The sequence below is a fragment of the Adiantum capillus-veneris genome, chromosome 4 (genome assembly GCF_014529385.1).
Source record: "Adiantum capillus-veneris isolate H3 chromosome 4, ASM1452938v2, whole genome shotgun sequence".
Classification (NCBI taxonomy): domain Eukaryota; kingdom Viridiplantae; phylum Streptophyta; class Polypodiopsida; order Polypodiales; family Pteridaceae; genus Adiantum; species Adiantum capillus-veneris.
This window is the reverse complement of record NC_140934.1, coordinates 11,601,078-11,626,842: the sequence shown is the minus strand read 5'-3', so window position 1 is coordinate 11,626,842 and position 25,765 is coordinate 11,601,078. Positions and strand designations below refer to the sequence as shown.

General features: G+C 44.0%; 1 protein-coding gene across 2 annotated transcripts in view; it reads right to left on the bottom strand.

Annotated features, from left to right (window-relative positions):
- Positions 1 to 19,779, bottom strand: part of LOC147458707 (ubiquitin carboxyl-terminal hydrolase 19-like) — a 68,830-nt gene extending 49,051 nt beyond the window's left edge. The window contains exons 1-2 of one of the 2 annotated variants that reach the window (XM_086510149.1): positions 19,500 to 19,779; positions 18,709 to 19,406 (exon numbers count right to left, since the gene is read on the bottom strand). In XM_086510149.1, the coding sequence (XP_086366275.1) occupies positions 18,709 to 19,139 (431 nt within the window). In that variant the 5' untranslated portion in view covers positions 19,140 to 19,406; positions 19,500 to 19,779. Of the gene's footprint in view, positions 1 to 18,708 lie in introns of both variants that reach the window. The other variant, XM_086510148.1, reaches the window with a different exon arrangement.
- Positions 19,780 to 25,765: the final 5,986 nt, after the last annotated feature.

The following is a 25,765-nucleotide window of genomic DNA, read 5'->3' as shown; positions in this document are numbered from 1 at the left end:
ATAGAATCAGTTTAATGCAGCAAGAGGAGATACTCAAGCAGGTTAATGAACTTTTGGAGAAGGGTTTAATAAGGCCTAGTACTTCTCCATATTGTTCACCTGTCCTGTTAGTACCAAAAAAGGATGGCACATTCCGTATGTGCAAGATCACAAACAAGAATCGATTCCTAATCCCTAGGATTGATGACATTCTTGATCAGTTACAAGAAGCAAGTATTTTTAGTCGTATAGACTTGAAGAGCGGATATCATCAAATCCACATTGCTCCTCAGGAATCATAAGACTTCATTTAGAACAACCTTTGGGTTGTATGAATTCTTAGTGATGCCTTTTAGACTCACTAATGCACTAGCAAATGCCAAGTTTCAACAAAATGATGGCTAGAATTTTCCATTCATATAGAAGATTTACAGCAATCTTCTTCGATACGTCTTAATCTTCTCAGAGACAGAAGAAGAACACCGCAAACATCTCACAACAGTGTTTAAAGAATTATGCAAACACAAGTTATTTGTGAATACTAAGAAAAGTAAGTTTTTTTTTAAAGAAATTCACTATTTGAGCCATATAGTATCTCACAACCAGGTGAGAATGGATCCTGACAAGATTCAAGCAATCGTAGAATGGCCTACGCCAACTACAGTACATGATGTTCGAAGTTTTCTTGGCCTCTGTTGCTATTATCGGCGTTTAATTCGAGCATTTGCCGCCATAGCCAATCCTCTCCATGATTTGACTAAGAAGCGGATTCTATTTCATTGAAATCCTGGACAAAAACAAGCTTTTGAAAAGTTTAAGTATTTACTCAGCCACGGACCTATCCTCATCGTCCCTACCTTTCGAGGTGTATTGCGATGCATCTGGAGATTGTGTAGGAGCACTCTTGAACCAAGAGCGTCACACCATAGCTTATGAAAGCCGGTGCCTTAAAGATGCAGAATTGCATGCTTCCATTTATGAGAAAGAGCTAATGGGAGTATTTCATGCTCTTTCTATCTGGAAACGTTATCTTTTAGGAGTTGATTTTGTTACTTTCTCACACAAAGAAAGTTATCAGAAAAACAGATGAGATGGGCCAACTTTCTTTCTATGTTTCATTTTCAGATTTTAGATGCTTCTAGAAACAAGAATGCCATTGTAGATGCCCTCTTTAGACATCCTAAGGTCACTGCTTTGACAATTATTTATCATGAGCAACTAGAATCTCTTAGTGAGATGTACCCTCAAGATCCAGATTTTTGCTACGATCTGGGCCAAACTCCAAGCAGGACACTCAAGGCCACCTTATTCTATTAAAGATAATAGATTATATCATCAACAAGCTATATGCATAGCTCAGCCCTTACAACAAAAGGTGAAAGAAGAAGCACATGATTCTCCCTATGCAGGCATCGAGGAATTTGTGCAACTACTAATGCTCTAGAAGGGTTTGGCTTCTGGCCAAATATACATACGGATTTAGTGCAATAGAAGTACACTGCTCTACAAATGCTAAAGGTATAATGTTCACTTCTAACGTAGATAGAAATGGCAAAAGCATGAAGGCTTCATTAAGTCATTTGTATCTATATTACATGACCTTTGTTGCAGATACATGTGATGATAAAAGGGTGCTGATCACACTAAATCATCTATGGCATGTATATCTGGCATGCAATCGAGGATGTTTGCAATTTCAAGAGGGGGGTATGTCACAAGGTTGTAGCAACCACTAACCTTAGTTGTTGGTTTCTTTCCCTTGATTGATATTTGATTTTTGGGACGCTCTTTTTTGAAGTCACAAATGGCCGGACATTGTATGGCCAATGTAAAACGGCTGACGACCGAGAGTTTCACCCGCAACCACGAAGGGTAGGTCGCCACGAGATGATCGGGCTAGTCGACATTGAAATCCGGGCAATAAAAGGGTTAGGCTCAGTTCAAAGTCATTTAGGCCCCACGCGACACTTATAAATTGGTGGGTACTAGGAAATTAACTCAAAAGAGGCAAAGTGGACACATGGCGACACCAGGTCGAATTTCGAGTCTTGCATGACAAGGGGCCGCCCAAATTGAGAGAGGAGGCTGAGAACTCAAGTGTGTGTGAGAGTGGTGGGTGCATGTGATCATAGCTTTAATGGAAAGCTTGCCTTCTCCCTTGTCTTGTGTAGCATGATGCGTTCGCTCTCGTGCATCTCTCTCTCCCTTTGAATACAGAAACGTGATGCCCCGCTCAAGGGCTTTTCATATATATGTACAGTTGTGTGGGTTCATGCGTGTTTGCCGAGGCAAGAGCCTCTTGCACAGATGCTGGATTAGCTAATTGCTAATCCCCCGCAGGTACAGGTGAATTCGGAGAGATTTCTCATAAGAAATCTCGTCCGATTTATAGGGCAGGTACCCCTACAAGTGCGGGAGCTCGAGGGCTTGCTACAAATGTGACCGGCACAGCCCGAAACAACAGCCTGCTATGTATTTTTGCAGGTTTAGGGTTTTGACCTTAATTGATTCCTAATACCCCAAGGAGCTTCGGGGAAGCCAGGGGATCACTGTTGTCAAAAATGGGTGACGTGGGAGCAGACCCCGGGATGCACACTGACACGTGGCAGTACGGACCCGCAAAAAGCGTTGACAGACTGCCATACAAAAATCCTGGAATTTGCGGCGCAATTCGCGGAGCCGCTGACGTGGCCTGCCGTACGGATTTCTTGGTTTTACGCTGGCTGAAAAATCACTGGCAGCTTTTGGGGATTATTGCTTTATTTTTAGAAGCTTTTAAGTTTTTGATTTTGGGGCTTTGCTTTTGGGCATCCCTTGTACCAATAAATAAGTGGGCTAGGCCTCACTTCTCAGATGATCTGGACGCAGAGTCTGAGAGTGAGCAACTACCTACTCTCTTGTACTTTGATCACAGATTAATACAAAAAGAAATACCGAAAGAGGCGCTAGTCTTTGGGGCCAATATCTCTAGGCACGGAACTACGCCGGGCCGTGTCGACTCAATTGTGAAATTGTGACTGTTTTGAAGTGAATCTATGTTGTGTTGCAATAGAATCTTAACTTGGGGTGTGCAACTTTGTTACGGTGGTATCAGAGTGCAGTTCTCTTCTACCGGGAAATCTGATCCTTTTCTCGCGACACTTATGGATTCCAACAAAAAGCAGTCCACTTCTTCTGCATCCACGAGTGCGGGAGGAGATCATGAAGAAGATTCTCATGAGCAATCAGAGGAAGTGTACGGCCCACCTCGGCCTACTCAGGTTGAGATTAAAGAGATGGAACGTCAACAATTGGTTGACGACGCAACAAAGATGATGATTAACATTGCGAAGGATCCAAAATTCCAAAAATTTGACTCAGCAATCCTTCGAAGAAGTACACACCCAGTGGTAGAAGGCCATAGAGCCATCCATCAAACCGGCACTCAAGAAACCTCCTCCTCCGAGAATGTTTACAGAGCAAGAATTAGAAGAGGTGGTTCAGACAGAGATCAACCGGCTTTTGGACGCAAACAATAAAGCCAAAAAGCACGATACTTTTGCATCGGCAAGAAAGCAGAAGAAGAGTGTACGATTTGAAGGACTATGAAACCGGCCTGTTCAATCCAAAAAGGGCGGTAGACTTTACTTTAAACCTTGATTTAGCTTTCACCCATTATTAGTCGTCTATTTTACCTGTACTTTCAAGACACAACAAAGGGAAGAGGGATACAGGTTGCTAGATTGCACCTGTATGAGTAGACCGACACCAGATTGGCCCCTAAATTAGGCGCCCCTTTCGGTATTTCTTTATTGTTCAAAAGAGGGAATAAACGCTGTGGATCCCTATAAGCTGCCCCGCACAACCTTGGCTGAATTTTGACTGTTCCGGCCTGATTTCGGCAACATAACTGGACTAGAACCCTTCACGGTCAGTATTCCCACGTATTAAATGACTTTCCCGACGCATACGGGCACTTTGCAAAACCTGGGGAGAATCTGCAGCACGTTGAATTCTCTGTTTTCAGCCCTGAAAATGCACCAAATCACCTGTACAGCGGTCCCCTTGCGTCCCCGAACCTCCTGGGGGTATTAGGGTCCGTTTAGGGTCCGTTTAGGGCCAAAACCCTAAACCTGCAAAAATACACAGCAGGCTGTAATTTACTGTTTTGGGCTCCGTTTCGCGTGCCGGTCGCATCCATAGCAAGTCCTCGAGCTCCCGCACCTGTAGGGCTACTTGCCCTTTGAATCGGACAAGATTTCTGGCGTGAAACCTCTCCGAATTCACCTGTACCTGCGGGGGGATTAGCCGCTAGCTAATCCAGTACCTGTACAAGAGGCTCTTGCCTCGGCAATCGCGCATGAACCCACACAACTGTACATTGGTCAAATGAAGAGCCCACTAGTGGGGCATAACATCCTTCCAAAGGGGAGAGAGAGGGCAGTGCGTAGTGTGCAGGGCATCACTCCTGGCACCACACTGTGCATAAGAGGGAAAGCAAGCACTCCATAGCTCTTAACCTGTGACAATTTCTGAAAATGAGCCTCTCCCAGCTTAAAATTCAGCGCCCCCTTCTCTTGCATGAGGAAAGTGCACCAGAAGGTGCCACTTGGCACATTTACAAGCATTTTCCCGTTTCGGGGTTGCCGCCTAAAAATCTCCCAACCGGTGGCCCAGTTGACTTCACGGCAGAGTAAGAAAATGTTCCCCTTGTCGTTCCGAAGGTAATGACGCAAACACATTTTCAGGTCCCAAAATAGTAGTTCCCTAAATTTTAGGAGATGCTGCCATTGTATCTATCTAGGTCATCCGACCCTCTTTGTACACTGCGGCCACATCTAGAACTGAAATGTAGCCTCTGTAGCAAAGGATTCCACTTTGGCTAGTCAATGACCCCACTTCGGCTAACCATAGTCCTTGTCCAACCTTAGTGCTCTCTTGCCCTCAGGCCTGGACTCCCTCTGGACAGTTCCACACTAGCTATGCAATGCAGGGCAGTTAGATTTCCCGAGGGGTGTTTCCAAAAAGTGAAAGTAAATAGATAATAAGAAAGAAATCAACAAAAAGGATAGATAGTAGTCACACGTTGGTGACAGACTACCCAATTCTTCTTCTTCTTCTTCTTCTTCTTCTTCTTCTTTTGACAGTTCTTCTAGCTCTTCTGATTGAAGCGAAGAAGACAGAAAAGGAAAAAAGCGAAGCAAAAAGCAAAGCTTCGGAAAGGGCAAGAAAAAGGCAAAGAAGCCTAAATTTCGCCCAATTTCTGATAGTTCTACAGAGGACTCATCCTCAGACAGTCCGGAATCCGACGATCACATGTTTTATGCAAAGAAGAAGCATTTTTATAAAGCCAACCAATATGACTTCCTCGAAGATAAAAGCAAGAAAGTAAGAGAACCCAAAGAAGGTGGACAGTCAATTAAGTTTGACTCTTTTTCTGGATTTCGAGATGCTCCAAGGGCTTTGGCCTTCATACAGGAATTTGACATAGTTTTCTCTGGAGGGCATTACTCAGAGCACTCCAAGATTCGGAGGGCTACCTCTTTCTTCAAGGGCAATGCTCAAACATGGTGGTCCACCCTTCTATTGAGAAAGGAAGCTCCGGTTAAATGGTTGAAAGTCAAAAGGCTTTTTATTTCTTCCTGGCTGACTCGAGAGTACGAACGAAATATATGAACTGCTTGGAATAATCTTCGGATGACCAAGGGAGATTCTCTGGACGTGTATTGCGAGAGATTTTGGAGCTCTTTTCTACTAGCCTCTTCATTTAAGAAGGTCTCGTATAGGAACAGATTGAGCGGTTTTGCTGCAGACTTCCTACAGAGATCTGAGACTACTGCTTGGAACAAAAGTCAAATTCTATTCGAGAATTGATGGGTCATGCGAAACGGGGTTTTGCCATACATTCAGGAAATCTGACTTACCCCACAGATGAGATCTTGACTCAGAGAACCTAACAAACTTCTAATAATGAAAGTAGAAAGAGAAAGAGTTCCCAAGAAAAGAAAGACAAGGATTCACGACCCCGGCTCACTCTTCGAGAGAGGCCAACTATTCAAAGAGGGGAAAGTGTTTTGGATGCGGAACGTCTCGTGAAGTGTCCTAAAAAGGCACAGAAAGAACAAAATGAAGACAAGCTAGAGAGTTCGAGAGCAGCTGAGGAACGTGGACGAAAAGGCAAGATTAAAGCAGGACTGGTTCCAGATTGCATGGGTACTGACCCAAGCACGATTGATGAAAGTACAGAACTTTGCCAAGCTTGGGGCAAAGTAAAAGATCAAGAAGCCCTGATTTTTTTTTATGGAGGAGACAAGGCCAACTTCATTTCACCTGATTGGTGGCACGGCTCGAGATTACACTCCATCGGATGGGACCACAAGCACAGGTAGTTCTAGCGGCGCCCGAACGGGAGGTGGCCATTACACCTGTCACATTGGCAAACTTCGGTTGCATTGTCAGGGGTATTTGGGGCACGAGGACTTCTACATAATGCCCTTGGAAGGTTGTGATGTCCTCGTGGGAGTCCCTTGGTACCATAAGAACAACGCCGTGGTCGATTATTGGGCGAAGAAAGCGACATTGACTAATGAAAAGGGCCGAAAAATTGTACTTGATGTGAAATTGAAGGGCGAGTCTGTCCCTATTGTATCGGCTTCGACCGTTTCGAAATTAATGAAATCCAGTCTGTTTGTTTACTCGATCTTTTTGAAAGAGTTGAATGATGAACATAGGACAAATATGTCTGAACTTGATAAAGAACGCCAAGATTTTCTCCACACTCATGCCGATTGCTTTTCAAAGGGACTAGCAGGCGAGTTGCCACCAGCTCGTCCTGAGGATCATACTATTGATCTAATACCTGGAAGCACACCCCGAATCGGCCACCTTACAGTGTGAGTCGAGCCCAGAATGAAGAGATTATGAACCAAGTGAAAGACTCTTGGAAACCGGTCTTATCCAGCCGAGTACTTCACCTTACTGCTCTCCGGTGTTGTTGGTTTCAAAGAAAGACGAATCTTGGAGAATGTGCATTGATTATAGAGCTCTTAATAAAATCACTTTCAAGAACGGATTTCCGATTCCGAGGATCAACGATATTCTTGACCAACTACAGGGATCCTCTTGTTTCAGCAGGATTGATTTGAAGAGCGCATATCATCAGATCCGAATCGCGTCGGGAGATGTCTACAAGACAGCTTTTTGGACGAGTTTCGGTTTATATGAATTTTTTGTGATGCCTTTTGGCCTTACAAATGCTCCAGCGACTTTTAACCGAATCATGGACAAGATTTTCTGAGAGTACAAATCTTTTGTTGGCACTGTCTTTGATGACATTATAGTCTTCTCCAAGGATGAGGCAGAACATAGACAACATCTCCTACAAGCCTTTTAGGCATTGCGAGATCACAAGTTGGTGATCAATGCCAAGAAGAGTGAATTTTTCTTATCAGAGAGAGACTTTTTGGGACACATCGTCTCAACAGCAGGCAGGAGTGCAGATGGACCCGGCCAAGATTGAGACTACAAGTGATTGGCCTGATTTGAAGAAAGTCCATGAAGTTAGAAGCTTCTTGGGCTTATGTTCTTACTACCGGCGGTTCATTAGAAAGTTTGCAGAAGTTTCTTCCCCTTTGCATATCTTGACATAGAAAGAAGTCCCTTTCTCATGGGGACCCACAGAGGTGACTGCCTTTCAGACTTTGAAAGAGAAATTGACTACAAGACCAGTTTTGACTTTGCCGGATTTGTAAAAGTCATTGGAAGTATATTGTGATGCTTCTGGTCGTAGCCTGGGTGCGGTCTTAATGCAAGAGGGCCATGGCATTGCCTATGAGAGCCGATTGTTTTCAAGGCCGGAATTGACAGCACGGATTTATGAGAAAGAGCTTTGGCGGTCATCCATGCTCTTACTCAGTGGCGATATTACCTACTCGGAGCCGATTTTACGATCTTCACTGATCATCAAAGTTTACGCTACTTCTTGTCACAGAAGCAGCTATCGGAAAAGCAGATGCGGTGGGCTAACATCTTGTCACAGTTTCACTTCCAAATTGTCCATGTGCAGGGACAGAAGAACTGGGTGGCAGATGCTTTGTCCCAGAAGCCGTTAGTCTTGGCTATTTCCACGATTCATCATAGAAGCTTCGAGGACATGGTCGATCAGTACGCCAAGATCCAGATTTTTCAGATGTATTCAGTCGAATACAGAATGGGGAGGTAGTAGTGGGATATTCCATTCGGGATGGCTACTTGATGAAGAAAACGATGTTGTGCGTTACACAACCGTTGAGGGAAAAGGTTCTAATCAAATGCCACTGTCCACCATTTACGGGTCACCGCGGCATTGACACCACCTTGAAAGGTGTGGAGCGATACTTCTTTTGGCCGAGACTCAAGAAGGACGTGGACGATTTTGTACGCAGTTGCTTGGTATGCCAGAAGGTCAAGTTTGACAGGCGTAAAGCACAAGGATTGCTACAGCCTTTACTCATTCCCACCCACCCCTAGGAAAGTATTGCTATAGATTTCATTTTTTATCTCCCGAAGACAAAGTGGGCACGATGGTATCTGGACTGTTATTGACAGATTTAGCAAGCAAGCTCGTTTCATTCCAGTGAAGAAAACAATCAAGCCGGATCATTTAGCGAGATTGTTCATTGCCCAAATATTCAAATTACATGGCATGCCTGAGACAATAGTCTCTGACAGAGATCCCCAATTCACAAGTTTGTTTTGGAAGGCTACTTGGGAGAACATTGGCACACGGTTGCAGTTCTCGTCATCTTTCCACCCGCAGACAAATGGGCAATCTGAGATTACAAATTCAATTGTACTGGATTTATTGAAGATCAGAAGACTCAATGGGAAAAGTTTTTGCCTTTGATGGAATTTTCCTACAATAACACGATCCACTCTTCGGCAGGAAAGGCGCAATTTGAGATTATTGAAGGTGCTACAAAGGTTCCACCCTTCCTAAGCACGAAAGATAAGATTTTTAAAGCCGACCAGTACACGAGAATCTTGCAAATGCAGCAGATCAACACAAGAAGGTAGCAGATCGACACCGTCACGATTTGAAATTAAAGGAAGACAATTGGGTACTCTTACGTTTTGAGAAGGCACGCCTGAGAAAGAAAAAGGGAAAGGAGCAGCTTTTTCCAAAGCTTAGCATGAGATACTATGGACCTTTCCAGATAAAAGAAAAGATAAATGATGTTTCCTTTAGATTGAAGCTGCCTGATACTTGGAGAATTCACAATGCTTTTCATGTGAGTCTCTTGAAGCCTTTAAAGGCGATCTGCTCGATGATGGGGAGCCAGATGAGCAACCCGAAGTGGAGGAAAGGGAGGAGATACTCGTTCCAGAACAAATACTGACACATAAAGATAGAAAGATTAAAGATAAAGTGATTAGGCGGTTCTTGGTTAAATTCAAGAACTATCCTGCATTGGATGCGAAGTGGATAGAGGAGGAGAACCTAGCAGATACTCCTCCGATTTTGGAACTTTACCTTGAAGCATTCGGTTTAGCATAGTCTACTCCAATAGAACCCCGATTTCAGCATGGGCGAATCTAGTGCAGCCGGTTTGCACAAGAGGGGAGTCACTCTGCTCCTTTGTCAACAGATTGCCCCGATTTTTTATATAGAGTCACTGATGTCCCTTTGGGTTTCAGGGATACTGCTGAGATGATAATATTCTGCTGTATGACTTTATGAACTGGAATTCCCGAAAATGAATATGATACTGATTGATTTGGACTTGACTTGTTTGAGTGCAAGAACTGATAGACGAAATGACTGCAACATTTCGGTCTCATAAATCTCTATATACATGATTGCAATATGGATGAGTTAATCGTCGGGCATCTGTGAGGTCCCGACTGGATCTAGATGCGATTGCTAAATACATTGCCGATTGATCATGGTCTAAGATAAATGTGATTTTCCATGTGATGTCAAGTGATGTCCTGTGATGTGACTGTCGATTGGTACATGTGCTAGATGTGTTGTTCCTAGTGCGTCGGTACTAACAGTCAGTGTCTGCTAAGACAGTTTATGGCCTATGTCTGTTTTGCAAACGTAATTGAGGGCGATTACAATACTTTAAAGTGGGGGCTATGTCACAAATGGGCGACGTAGCAGCAAACCCAAGGACACACACTGACACGTGGCAGTACGGACCTGCAAAAAGCACTGATAGACTGCCATACGGAAATCCCGGAATTTGTGGCACAATTCGCGGAGCTGCTAACGTGGCCTGCCATACGGATTCCTGGTTTTACGTTGGCTAAAAAATCATTGGCAGTTATTAGGGCTTATTGCTTTATTTTTAGAAGCTTTTAAGCTTTTGATTTTGGGGCTCTGCTTGTGGGCATCCCTTGTTTTAATAAATAAGTGGGCTAGGCCTCACTTCTTAGAGGATCTGAACACAAAGGAGAGTGAGCACCTACCCATACAAAAAGAAATACGGACACAAGTCTTTGGGGCTAATATCTCTAGGAACGGAACTACGTCACGCCGTGTCGACTCAATTGTGAAATTGTGACTGTTTTGAAGTGAATCTCTGCTGTGTCGCGGTAGAATCTTGACTTGGGGTGTCAGTAGGTAGGGCAATTTTGCTAACTTAATATATAAGCAAACCCAAGTTCACACTTTCTGGCAGAAGAGGCAACAGGAGCTTCCCGCTCAACAGGCAACTTCTCAGCAATAAACACTTTCTGGTAGAAGAGGCAACAGGAGCTTCCCGCTCAACAGGCAACTTCTCAGCAATAAACAACCCCCCCCTCCCCCCCCCCCCCCCCCCCCCCCCAGCAGTAGATCCTCGCCATCACCACCCCTCCCTTGGCGTTTTCCTCCCTACAGCCAGCCATCGCCATAAGCCTCCCGTTCTGGGCACTTTTCCTTCGACAGGCTCAGCCCAGCCCTTAGCTTTCCACTAAGGCTAGGCAACCAGCACAATCCAGCGTTTTTGTGGCGTTTTTCAACAGTTATTCCTCAGCCTTGGCAGCGTTTTCAGCAGGTGCAATTCAGCATCAAAACGCCGCTTATCAAATACAATACATCAGCATTTTGTGGCGGTTTTTCTCAGCTTGTATGACTCAGTCATGGCAGCGTTTTTCAGCCAAGAAACTATCTCCAAAAACGCAGCCTAAAGAGTAGGAACATCAGCGTTTTCATTTGCAGCATGACCCCAGACAAGATCCATCAATTTCAGCCATAACCACAGCAAGAAAACCAGTCATTTTCAGCCTTGAAGACAGTCCACAAGTTCAATCAAAGAAGATCTCAGATTTCAGCCACTAAGTTGCCGTCGTTATCGTCGTCGTCGTCGTCGGCATAGTCCCATTGCATCAGTCCATTGCATACGCATTGTACACCTTTGTGCAATCAAGTTAGACCACTCTCGCTGACGAGAGTGGGGCCTTCGAAGGAGGGTTTTACAACCTCTCAGGTGTCGTATCTCTTCTCTCCTTCTCTCAATCTCATTCACTTGCACGCACAATATCCACTCACTTTGTTCGTGACCACAGCACTCTACAAGACGGAAAGCTCTCTCTTTCCCTAAGAACTAAAAGGAACCTTGAGCAATAAAGATCACTAATCTTGAGAAAATACAGCATTCATTCCGTTGCACCTTACATTGGTATCAGAGCTTTGGAAGTGTTGTGCATTACTCAAGGAAAGAACCACGAGAAGTTTTTTTGCTTGTTGCGATCGCACGAACCCAAGTTTACTTGGGCGTGGCGATTCCTAATCGTGTTTTGTTGAAGAGTGACAGGAATCCCAAGAAAGAAGGGCATGTCCAGCCTCCCCTTGTGTCTCTTTTCACTCATTAAGAGCGGACCATGCACTTAGCGGCCGGCCAATCGACGTGAGGTGGGAAAAAGCAACCTTGGTGTGAGCGCAAGGCCGCCAAGGGGTGCACCCGCAGAAAAGGGTAGAACTCGGGTGAAGAGAAGATCCTTCTCCAACGCGATTTGCAAGCGAAAGAAAACCTCAAGAACCCCAAGAACCCAAGACTCTCAAGACTTAAGAACCTCAAGAACCCAAGATTCTCACGAATCAGGGACCTCAAGAACCTCAAGACCCTCAAGAACCCAAGTTCCTCGCGAGCTTAAGACCCCAAGATCATAGTGCATGGTCGTCACCCGAAGCGGAATGGATACTTCGCATACAGGTGATGAGCATGAGAGAGGCGACGAAGACTCGTCCCCACCCGGAGATGATTTCTTCAACCCTCCCCCTTCGCCATCTACGCCACCAAGTTCACCAGACCCTATGGAGGCAATGATGAAGCAGATGATGGCAATGATGAATAGACAAGAAGACAAGCGCCTTGCTTTAGAACGCGAGCGCGACGCAAGAAAAGAAAGAAAAGAACTAAGGAAGGAAGAAGCGGCAGCAAGGAACGCAACATTGGAGGCCGATCATGCCGCTCATAGATTGGCTTTGGAGACCGAGCGTGAAGCTCATAGATTGGCTTTGGAGGCAGAGCATGAAGCTCGACAAGAGCTACGCACTCAAGAATTGCTTGCCCAAGTCCTAGCCGCGAAGACCGAACCACCCAAAGATCGTGGGAGTTCGTCAAGTGGCGCAAGCCACGAGGCGGATTCCAACCATCCAGTCACAGAAAAGTTGACTTTCAGTAAGTATGACGATAAGATGGATGCTACTATTATTCATTCTTGGTTGCATCAATTTAATGCTTATTTTGCGACAACTAAGAAAACAGGCAATAGCAAAGTTTTGACGGCAGCTATGTACCTTGCCGGTGATGCCATTAATTGGTACCAAGCATGGCAAGAGGCACAACTAGCCGCGCACCTAGAGGCGGCCGACGATTTCACGCCCCTCTTTTAGTTGGGCTGATTTCCAAGACAAGCTCAAGGCGCGGTTTATGCCACCTGAATACCTTGCACGATTGAAGGACGATTGGCGAGCTCTCAAGCAAAACGGTATGCCGGTTATGTCTTTCTCTAATCGTGTTTTGCAGCTTGGCACTCAATTACGCAAATCGGATGCGAAGTGCAAGGAGGCATTTCTTTACGGATTGGACGAGTATATCAAGTATGATGTCGAGGTACTCGATCCAATCGATCTCAACAAAGCGGTAGCGATTGCTCTCGCCCACGAGATGAAGCACAACAAAGAAAAGCCTAAGGAGAGCAAGACTTCCACAAGTACCTCGCAGACTTCTCAGAACCCTCAGAACGGTAAGAACGGTAAGAATGGTAAGAATGATAACTCTTCTAACCAATCTACCAACAGTATCTCATAAAAGAATTCTTCAAATGAATCTAAGGGTAAAGCTAATACAATTGCTAAACCTAAGCTTACTCCATATGAAAAGGTAGCACAAGGAATTGTAGGAGGATACATCACTTCGGAAGAACAAAGCACTTATTTTGAGGAAGGTCGTTGTTTTCATTGTCACATTAAGGGTCACATAAAACGAACATGTCCTAAGCTTTAATCGAATGAATCTAAAGAACCCACAGCACCCACTACATCTGTCAATGCAATGAATGATAACACGATTGTGCCCAAAGTTTCGCAAGACCCTTCCATCGATGATTCTCTCATTAAATGTTATGGTCGTACGTCGGGGCACCGTTTTGTCATATTGTTTGACCCAGGTAGTATGCATGATGTGATCAGTCCTTCTCTTGTTGAGAGAGCCCGCCTCGAAGTTAGTCCGAGATCTCCTATCGAGGTCTCTGGCTTTCGTCCTGGTATGGACGCTCTCATCACGAAGGAGTGCCTTGATGTGTTGTTTGCAATTCAACAGACTGCCTTCACTAGAAGATTTGTTGTTTTTCCTCTCTCAGGATGTGATATGATTTTAAGCATGAAATGGTTTCGTGAAATAAACCCTCTCGTTGATTGGGAGGCTAACACTTTTAACTCTCAATGCCAAAAGTGATTCTCCTACGGTCTTTCATGGAGTGGACACTGCTTCTTCTCCATCTCTCATTGCTAATATGCAGGACAAGGTTGAAAGGATTCAAGATAAGGAGACTCTCTCGGTCTCTTTTTCTCCACAGCATAACACACAGAACTTACATGATTATGAGAAGCATGATGATTTGAAGGATAATGATTTGATTGATGATTTGGATGAAAAAGACAAGCATGATGAATTGCATGAAGATGATGTGATTGTTCACAAGGATGATGTGTTAGTTGATGCTTTTTCTAGCGAAGCTAACCTCGTTGTAGAATCGATCAATCACCAAGAATCGATCTTGGCTTTCGAGTCGAGGTCCACAGACCCCCCCAAGACGATTCGATAGATCCCGAAGAAGCGATCTTGGCTCTCGAGCCTTGGTCCAAAGAACCGTCACAAGAAGTATTATGTGTTCGCATGATTGATACGCACGCATTGTTCGAGTGTTTCATTCGTGAAGGTTTCCTGTATTTTAGTCAACATCGTTATGTGATCCCTTTTACTAGGCATGACATATTGTATGTTGAGCACGTTTCTCTCATGGATAAGCACGGATATATGCGGATTATTCATGAAAAGCTGAAAACTTTGTATGTCAGGAAGTCACATTCCATGTCTCTTCCTTGGCATGACACAGTTTCCGAAAGAGCACATGATTGCATGAGCACCAAGCATGGGCATTTCCATTGTGATTTGCCACAATTGATTGATTTTGATCAAACAAGAAAGATTCGACCTCATTGTTTGCATGTGTTTGATGAACGGGTTGTCACTCCGTCTATTTGTTCATCTACATTGCATACACAGTCTTTAGAGAAGACAATATTTTTTTCCTTCGCTTTACATGGAATGGGTATGTTCATGGTTTTGTGTTGGAGATGGTTTCAGGAATTTTCAGCCATGGAGATTCTTGAAGATGGAAGAAGCACAACTCTAGACGAAGTTGAAGCAAGGACTTTTGAGTCGCTTTCGGCGCGGCCCAAAGAAGCAAGCGTTGCAGACCTTTATGAAGTTCAAGTACCGCGCGACCCACACATCAGAGTGGGCCGACGAAGAGTCCCTTCCAGGATTCCGGATGCTATTGGCGATCTTCCTCGACGCCATACAGTTTGGTACTAGTACCTCACTTTGAAAAGGAGGGGATGTCACGTGACACATCCCAACCCTATGTGTCCGTGGACAAGCTACACCATAGCAGGGTTCCCGTCACTCAATCAAGTCTAGATTAGCAATGATCTGGCACTTTTGTGAGTCTATTCGTAGACCGTGCATGCCCAATCACTTAGCATAGATGCATATCCTCCGGTTGCACACAGCATGATCATCGGAATTCCCATCAGAATCCATTAGCATCAGTTAGGGGAATTTTCCAGTGCATTTAGCCTATTTTCCTATTTATTGGTTATTTTCACTTATTATTTTTAAGTGACTTTCCAACAAAAGTAGGTAGGGCAATTTTGCTAAGTTAATATATAAGCAAACCCAAGTTCACACTTTCTGGCAGAAGAGGCAGCAAAAGCTTCCCGCTCAACAGGCAACTTCTCAGCAGTAAAAACCCCCCTCCCCCCAGCAGTAGACCCTCGCCATCACCACCCCTCCCTTGGCGTTTTTCTCCCTACAGCCAGCCATCGCCATAAGCCTCCTCCCGTTCTGGGCACTTTTCCCGCGACAGGCTCAGCTTAGCCCTTAGCTTTCCACTAACGCTAGGCAGCCAGCACGGCGTTTTTCAGCAGTTATTCCTCAGCCTTGGCAGCGTTTTCAGCAGGTGCAATTCAGCATCAAAACGCCGCTTAGCAGATACAATACATCAGCGTTTCGTGGCGGTTTTTCTCAGCTTGTATGACTCAGTCATGGCAGCGTTTTTCAGCCAAGAAACTATCTCCAAAAACGCAGCCTAAAGAGTAGGAACATCAGCGTTTTCATTTGCAGCATGACCCCAGACAAGATCCATCAATTTCAGCCATAACCACAGCAAGAAAACCAGTCATTTTCAGCCCCGAAGACAGTCCACAAGTTCAATCAAAGAAGATCTCAGATTTCAGCCACTAAGTCGCCGTCGTTATCATCGTCGTCATCATCGGCATAGTCCCATTGCATCAGTCCATTGCATACGCATTGTACACCTTTGTGCAATCAAGTTAGACCACTCTCGCCGACGAGAGTGGGGCCTTCGGAGGAGGGTTTTACAACCTCTTGGGTGTCATATCTCTTCTCTCTCCTTCTCTCAGTCTCATTCACTTGCACGCACAATATCCACTCACTTTGTTCGTGACCACAGCACTCTACAAGACGGAAAGCTCTCTCTTTCCCTAAGAACTAAAAGGAACCTTGAGCAATAAAGATCACTAATCTTGAGAAAATACAACATTCATTCCGCTGCACCTTACACGCGATGCTCTATGTCACCCATCCTATGATGCATCAAAGATGTCCGTTCCCGGATGATTAAATACTTCTTTCCAATGCTCCTTGTCACCCATCCAATGTGACGCATCAGAAGTACCCGTTCTTGGTGACCTTACAGATATTCCCATTTACAATGCTCCCATCATTACTCTGAATGACGCACTAGAAGCATCTCTATTAGATGTCTCCAGTGAGAAAAACCCTCTCACTTAAAATTCCAATAATTCACTTAGAATTATTTTTCTGTCAGATAAAGCTAATTTAGCAACAAGATCATTGAGCTCTCTGAGATTCCACATTGAGAGGTTGTTGTTGTACGCCATTGAATACGAGAGGCTCTATATATGTTGCCGGTGTTTTCAGCTATATCCGTCCATCTTTCACTGCCACTTCTAACATTGGTCGCCCCCTCATTTGCTACACTTTGGCATCTACAGCCCATAGAAGGAGCACGATATGCTGTGTTTTCAGCCTGCAATTGCGTTTACGATTCATATCTGCATTTTTGCAGCTAGCATTCAGCCGTTGACTCCTCTCACATCTGATGTGCAAATCAGCCCCAAATCTACTCCTTGGTGGCCAATAGCAAACCACACCGAGGTGGATCTCATCAATGACCAACCCCGAAGGTGCTTCATCTCACATGGTAATCATCCTAGAGCCGAGCAGAATCGTGAATTGAGGTATGCATCTTTGTGTGTGTGTGTGTGTGTGTTTGGGGGGGGGGGGGGGGGGGGGGGGGGGCCATGGTTCGAGGCCTTGAGCGTTGAGTTTTGCATTCATGCCAAGGTAGGCAGCCATCCACACCACTTTTTGCAAAGCCAACAATGCCTAGGCACCTGTTGTCCACCTCAATAAACACATTTGAGCGCCATATGAGGCATTCAAATCTATGAACACCATAAATAAGCCTCCCGACCAATAAATGGGCCAAAAAAGACCTAATAAAGGCTGAGTAAAGTGTAGAATGCATATGCAAGCCATGCAGCCATGCAATGGGACCCCTATGTACCACCATCTGGTGATGTAGAATGCATATGCAACCCATGCAGCAACCATGCAATGGGACCCTTATGTACCACCATCTGGTGATGACACCATATTGAACATTGTACCCTATATGTAAATGTGCCGACACACAAGTTGAGACGTGTTGCTGGTCAAAAGACCTCAATAGGGGAAGACCTTACTGTGCCCTCAGCTTGACCTATTTGCATAACCCATACATTTGTCTTGCTTTAACAAATATGAACTTCTTAGAGTCAAAATAAGACAAACAGGTACCACTGATGATGCCTGTTTTGACACAAACTAGTTGACACTTCGCACAAATGCAAATTGGAAGAAGTATTCTTTCAAGTATAAAAGATGGAGCCGGAGAAGGCACGACATAAAACAAAAGACGCGCTGATCTCTCCAGTACAAGGAGACTGGAGGAGAATCAAAGATGACTTGGCCAGTTTTCACACATGTCCGGTACCTAATCTTATCACAGCTAAGAAATCAAGCCCACAACTCAATACAACACATTGTTTCTTTAATGTACGATGTGCCATGCTTTGCATATCTATGACACTAATGTGAGGCGATCCAAGGCTGTGTCCCTAGGAACACAAGCTGCATAGCAGGCGGTGGCAATAGGAGTGCATGCATCCAAAAGAAAAAAAGAGGTAGCAATCTCACTGAGAGCTGAGTTTGCACTGATCCTGATGCTCAAACGCATTCTTCAATGTTCAGCCATACTCACTAAGACCCCTCTACTTGCTATTGTAACTGAGGCCAGTCTTAAATGGCCAGAATCCTTGCTTCTTCTTCCCATACCAAATTTCAAATGTAATCAATCCTTCAGCTAAAACATGGGTCTGATCAACTGAATAAAGCTCCATAGTATTCAGGAGATGCTACGCACAGGTTCCCTACAAAAACAAGGTATGTCCGAACTACCCTTCCACGCATGGCATGTCCTTTCAACTGAGAGGCAATAACTGTACTGCCTGATTGAATTTTGATGAGCGCCAAGCAAGATCCCACAGATTAGTGCAAAATGGAACTGAACGAGATCTTCAAAAACAACCTCGATCTGTAGCAGGGTTAACTCTTGACACGATACAACATCTGTAATTACTTAAAATCAATCACAACTCCCCACAACCCCTATCAACTTGCCAACCACATCCTTCTGTTGTCCTAATGAAAGGCTATACATAGACTTATTTTGAGCTCAGAGATCTATCCTGAAAAATATTGACCATAACTTTCTTTATACACATCGATAAGTAGACACCCTACTCAACCTGTTTACTAATTAGAAAGCAGGAAAAATCAAATATTGGCATTATTATCCAAAAGAACATAAGCTAATTGTGATTGTCATTAGCTTATGGAGCAAACTGACCAGTACTTGACAGCTTTACATCTGGAGCACTGCTTTTTAGTCGGTGTCGAGCATACAGCGCAGAGACCAAGACTTGCCAATGTGCGGCTATCAGGGGGAGATGCCTGTTTTACTAAAGGACTGCTATGAGCAGCAGTTTGCAAAGGTTCAACACTTTCAGACGTAGAAAGAGACTGATTGATAACTAGACGAGCTGAAGGGTGAACTTGAGAAACAGAGCCACTTGTACGCAATCGCATGGACAAGAACTCCTCTGCTTCCTCCTGCTCTGCTTGTGCAATCTCATCTGCAGCCAATTTCTGCAATTTGAGTATTTCTAACCTGTGTGCAGCGGCAGCCTTTGTATAGTTGTATATCAGTATAGACACCGCCACAACTAGAGCAACAGCCCATAAAATTCCTGGAATCTCAACATCATACACCTCATGCATCTAAAACTAATGCCTCTTTCTTGCCTGGCCGGCATTAATCTGGCTGAATCATGAAGAGAGTAATGCCAGGGGCATGCAAAAACCGGTGTATGATTTGGCTCAGGCATGCAGAACCCCAATCGAGTAGGATAGGGAAGACCCTTCTGTGCAGACTTATACACCCAAAAATCTTTCTCTGCTCTTTGAAGCCACCTGCGTGGTGGGTGTGATGCGCCAACAACTGTCTGCTCCAAGAACCCTTATGGATCCAGGTGAGGCAACATCTGTCTGCAGAACATCCAGCAAAATCAAGATACCAAAATGTGGAGATTCTCCACATTTAATTTCTCAATACCAATGCCAAGATGGCAGCAAGGGCACCTGCGACAATCGTTTTTGTGTAACGCAACTCCAACGCAGAGATGCAGAAGCATTGGCTAGAATTGTTTAGAAGCACTTCAACTTTCTTCGTACTGCTGCTGCTCCTCTCTAATGCGCGAAATTAAATTAGGAATCCCTTTATATGAGGTGCATCAGAAACCGCCCAACAGTCTGTACGACATGCACGAGGTAGAACAACGCGTATAAATCGTACTCAGGAGATTGGCATAGGGAGGGAGGGGGCTTAAAAATGGGTATTTAGTTTAGCCAACTTCACTTTTGACACCTAAACTCGCTGGATTAGGCAGTTAATTAGCAAACAACCCTAAAACACTTGAGAACGTAAATTTATGAGTAGAGAGAGATACAAGTAGCTTACAGAGCACCCAATCATGGATGCCCCCCGAGGGGGAAGTTACAACATCTCATAAATTATCCGATATATTGTTGTAATACACTAACACGATAGCATGCTTTTTACGGTAAATTTATGTGGAAAATGTAGCTTCAACCATGGGAGCATTGAAATCTCCATTTTTCAACTTTGAGAATGAGTCAAATGGCCCTTGTATGACAAATCAAATAGAAGAATGGAGATGGAAGCATAAGATTTTGCATCGGCAAGAGACATGGAACTAGCTAGTCTTGCTTGGTTGGCCTTGTGCTAGTAGTATATATGTTTTCAAGATATAAGAGAATAGTATGTGACATTTTTTGCATAAATGCACATGTGTTAAATATGAAATAAAAAATGTTATGAAGCACATTTGCGGACTACGTTCAGATTGAAATTGTTATAATATTCGTTTTGTTGAATATGAAATAAAAAATGTTATGAAGCACATTTGCGGACTCCGTTCAGATTGAAATTGTTATAATATTCGTTTTGTGAGAAGCACGAGTGCAAATGTATCCATGAAGTCGGAGAACTAATCTTAAGAGTAGCGTGTTTATTGAAACGAGTATGCAGTTCAAAAATCTCACCTTTGAGGAGCTACAAACAAAAGCAAAACACAAGTAATCTTCTCATATTATGAAATTGTTGGGAAAAAAATCAAAAAGATAGATTGTGCACAATCTAAGTGAGTGTCATTCAAAAATATGGTGGAAAGTTGACAGGGTGTCTCTCCAAAATTTATAAGAACTAGGAGCTACTTCATAGTCAAGTTCCTACTACATAGACATAGTTTTCAAAAACGAAAGAATGGATCTAAATTTGCCATTCAAAAGTTAATGTTTTCACTACAATTCGACCATTTGTTGTTAGCGATATCCTTTATTCCTAGTAATTATGACAATCAAGCCCATTGCAATCCATCACATATAGCTCTGATTGGGTCAAATTTGATGCTAGTTGCCATTATAGGTGAGTCTAGACAAAACTCACATAGCAACTATAAATTATAAACTAATCTGAACATTTGATTTGGTCACAGACAAAGAGTTCGTCTTAAAATCCAATATAATATTGCTAGTGTGTTATCTCCTCGATTTTTTTATTTTTATTTTGCCAAACTCACAATAGTGAGTGTATATATTAATTAAGAAGCCAAAAAAGTTACAATGAAAGCCATGCTCCACTCGAACCATGGCATCATCCAACCACCTAACTTCTTAATGTATCTCACCCATATCTACTACCAAACACATCAATTGATAAAGGGTGCCACCCTGTACCCGCGTCACTAGCAAAAGCAGAACCATGACTGGCTTGGGGTTGTCAGCAAGGAAATAGCCCTGCTATACAGCACGCCCCTTAACCACCAAACCAGTGCAACGAAAGATATTGTCGAGCGACAAAACAACAGCTAAAGCCACCATTTCCTTTTCCATTTGAGCAGACTAACAGTTCTTGTCGCATTACCCGAAACATTCACAATATGGCTAACGAGGTCAAGCTTCAAGTTCTGAGCATCACTTGCAACCGCCTCGGGCATACCTTGAGCCTCTACTACAGAATTGTCTAGCGTCTTTGTTTTAGCTTGCATCTCATCCGTCGGATCTAACAGGCTTTCAATATCTTCCATCTCATCAAACGATCCAATTGGTTTTTCTTGCAACTCAGCTGATGGGCAGCTCGACCCTTCAGCTACCTCTTCATAAGTCACATCCTTTTCACTAGTCTTTAATTTCGTCTCAGATACCTCCACAGTAGGTTCGACTCTCTGATGACTCGCCTCCATGTTGTCCTAACCTCCCGCTTGGCTGGTAGTATCAACATGGCGACAATCCCAAGCATAATGGCCAATTCCTCGACACTTAGCATTCGAAAATGAGGCAAAAGCTAACTCTTGTCTGAATGCGCTAAAGTTTCCCATATTCAAATCCAAATACTTGGGGTTGGGCTTGCTCATATTCCACAAAATACAAACTTTTAAGTCCGAGTCCGATCTTATCTATTGCAATTTTGGAACGAACAACACCTTGTCTGTCATAAAATATAATATTCTAACTTTACCAAATGATTTTCTCATATTAAACTGGTCATTTAATGTGGGAGAATAAACGGGAACAAGAGTTAGAATAGAGACATGTGCTTCTAGACCTATCTCAACACGGGACCAAAAGGAGAAATGGTTGCATCTCAATAGGGATCCAAAAGGAGATGGTCTATCAAAGAACAATGTGCAATAAGTGCTTCTAGACTTACCTCAATAGAGTACCGAGAGGAGAGATGGTTACATCTCAATAGGGGTCCAAAAGGAGGTAGTCTATCAAAGAGCAATGTGCATTTAATGGAGCTTAAAAGACTTTAGGGTTAGCTTCATTAAAGACCTCCAATGGTTACTGTAGGCAAGCTAGGGCTGAGCTTGAGGTGGGAACCTGACCTAAGCTTGAGGTGCCTTTCGTGCTTGATGACGAAGGTGCGTGCTCAATGACTAAGGTGTTTGTCGTGCTTGATGACTAAGGTGCTTGAGGTGCTTGTCATGCTTGATGACTAAGGTACTTGAGGTACTTGTCATACTTAATGAGGAAGGTGCTTGAGAAGCTTCCCATGCATGGGGGTAAGGTGCTCGAGTCAAAAAAAACACCTACAAACTTAATGAGGAAGGTGCTTGAGAAGCTTTCTATGCATGGGGAGTAAGGTGCTTGAGTAAAAAAGAGACTCTACAAACTTAATGAAGAAGGTGCTTGAGAAGCTTCCTCTGCATGGGGGGTAAGGTGCTTGAGTCAAAAAAAGACCCTACGAAGGAGGGGGAAAGTCCCAAAGTTAGGAGAATCTTTGGCTTAACCTTTCACTCACCCAAAGGGCACCCCTTTTCTCAAGGGGCACATGGGACACATGTCAGACTCTCCCTATGCTTAGCCACATGGTGTGCTTGAATGCTATTGGTTGGGCTAAAGAGGGGTCCAATGAGTTTCTAGTTCCATCCAACAAATATCTAGATATTTTCAAGCTCTCTCTCTCTAAGGGGTAAGGAGGACACTTGTCCAAAGACTACCCACGTACTTGAATGCATGTTGCATGTGATTGGCTAGGGGGGAGAGGGGTCCAATGAGCTTGAAACATGTGTAAAAGATACAACTCGCCCCAAGCAAGAAAGGGGGGTGCTGGGGGGATATACACCACACACACACACTCATTTTGTGGATTCATTCTCACTTGGTGAAAGTTGAGGAACTCCACCTCTTTCTCCAAGCTTGTGAGAAGTGAGAGCCTACACACTCTTAGCTATGGAATGCAAATCCAACCAAGAGACCATGCTTCAATGCTTAAGCTTGCCATCTTCTTCATCTTCATTACTATGCTATTATGTATGCTAGCAAGAAGAGTGATGATAAGCATTCTTTCTCCTATGGAATGTTTCTTCTTCCTCTTCCCTATCCTCATTCCCCGCTAGCTCTCTCCACCTTCGCAGGTGTTTGAGGCGTTAGTACTAAAGCTTGGGATAGTTAATGCTTTCTACAAATTTTATGTTATGTTTGTGATGCGTGAAGCTTTCCATCTTCATTGCATCGCCTAGGTCACAAGGAACACAAAGATTGTATTGTACCAAGTCTCTCTTGATGGGAGAAACTATAATGCAAATGCCTATTGGATGGGGGACCGGCTCCGTATGAATCCGGTCCTCAACTATTGTCATGTTCTCTAAACTCTCTCTCTTGCAAAAGTATTGTTCATGCCAAGTTAACTAAGTATCATTTATGTTGCTACCATCAATTAAGTTCACCCGCTATGCTCACAAAGTAATCTCACAAAAATGTTTCATCTAATTTCCTAATTTCGCTACTCTCAAAGTTCATAGGCCATTTCCATTTCATTGTCCAACAAGGCAGCTCTGGAATCCACATAGTCCTATAGCCAAAGAGGAAAACCCTTGAGTGTAACCCATACCAAACAAAAGTCAATAAACTCTTCGTTTGGGCAAAACTTGGGCGTCCAAGGCATAGCATAAGCAAAGTGCAAAGCTCCCCAGACACCTCCTCTCATAACCAGACCCTACACAGTTTGCTCGGAGGCACAACCAGCTACATAGAAGCCTTTTCCAACCACCCAAACTAACAAATCGCATATCTATTGTTTGTCGCTACTGCCGCCCACTCCAAGGGCCTTGGGTCTTCATACGGTGGCCCATAAAATAAAGCACAATCAAGTGGGCGCAACAAGCCACAAGGTTCTATAGCATTGCATTTGGGATTGAGCTCCACCTACATCACATATCCATCTTTCGCTTTATTTTGGCTTCTCTTTATTGCATCGTGCATAATATCCTCAAACAGTGTACTCACACCAAAGGAAGAGGGCTTCAAGTTTATTCTCGGGTTGGTAGTATTTACATACGAATCAGATGCCCTTTTCCTCCCCTCTAGTGTGAAAATAAATTACCAATCAAAGGGATCAAGCGCCCCCCCTAGTGCCTTCATGACCATTCGACATCACTCCATTGGGGTTCGTGCAGGCGAAAAGCACCCCCCATAGAGGGGCTCGATCACTTGTTGAATAATAGAAATGACATATTAAACTTTGAGAGTAGCGAAATTAGAGAAAGTACTTTTGTGAATTTACTTTGTGAGCATATCGGGTGAACTTAATTGATGGTAGCAACATAAACATAGCATTTAGTTAACTTGGCATGAACAATACTTTTGCAAGAGAGAGAGTTTAGAGAACATGACAACAATTGAGGACCGGATTTATGTGGAGCCGGTCCCCCCTCCAATAGGCATTTGTATTATAGTTTCTCACATCAAGAGAGACTTGTTACAATACAATCTTTGTGTTCCTTGTTACCTAGGTGATGCAATGAAGATAGAAAGCTAGCATAACATAAACTTTGTGGAAAGCTTTAACTATCCCAAGCCTCAGTCCCAAGACCTCAAACACCTTCGAAGGTGGAGAGAGCTTGCAGGGAATGAGGGTAGGGAAGAGGAAGAAGAAACATTTCATAGGAGAAAGAATTAGTTTCTCACTTATCATCACTCTTCTTGCTAGCATACATAATAGCATTGTAATGAAGATGGAGAAGATGGCAAGCTTAAGCATTGAAACATGGCTCTTGGTTGGATTTTCATTCCATAGCCAAGAGTGTTGGTGTAGGCTCTAAACCTCTCTACTTGCTTGGAGAAGGAGATGGAGCTCTTGCACTTTGCATTCACACAATGAGAGTGTGTGCGAGTGTGTGTGGGAGAGTATACCCCTCAAGCATGTCCCCCTACTTGCTTTGGTCGACCCCCTCTTCTAGCACAAGCTTAAAGCTCATTGGACCTCTGCAAGCCTGGCCAATCACATGAAGGATGCATACCGAGCAAGCATGCTAGCCCTGGGACAAATGTCCCCCTTTCCCCTTTGAGAGAGAGGACTTGATAAATGCAAAAACAATTAATTAAATCTACTTAATTATCATTGGACCCCTTAGAAGGCCAACCAACAGGCTTTGGACATCCTTGAGGGTAATCTAGCTAGGGGCTTGACATGTGTCCTACTTGCCTCTTGGGCAAGGAGTGCCCCTTGGGAGAGAGAGTGGTCAAGCAACCACCCCCCCTTCTTGCATAGCTCACCCCCTCCTTGTAGGGACATGTTTTGACTTTGGTGACACCTCAAGCCCCTCAACCTTGGGCCCAATTCTCACCACAAGCACAGTCCTTAAGCCCCTCAAGCTTGGGCTAGGTTCCCACCTCAAGTACAACCCTAGGATCTCAAGCATGACAAGCGCCTCAAGCATCTCAATCATCGAGCACTTCAAGAATCTCAAGCATCCCAGTCATCAGACACGACAAGCACCTCAAGCTTGGGTCGGGTTCCCACCTCAAGCACAGCCCTAGAT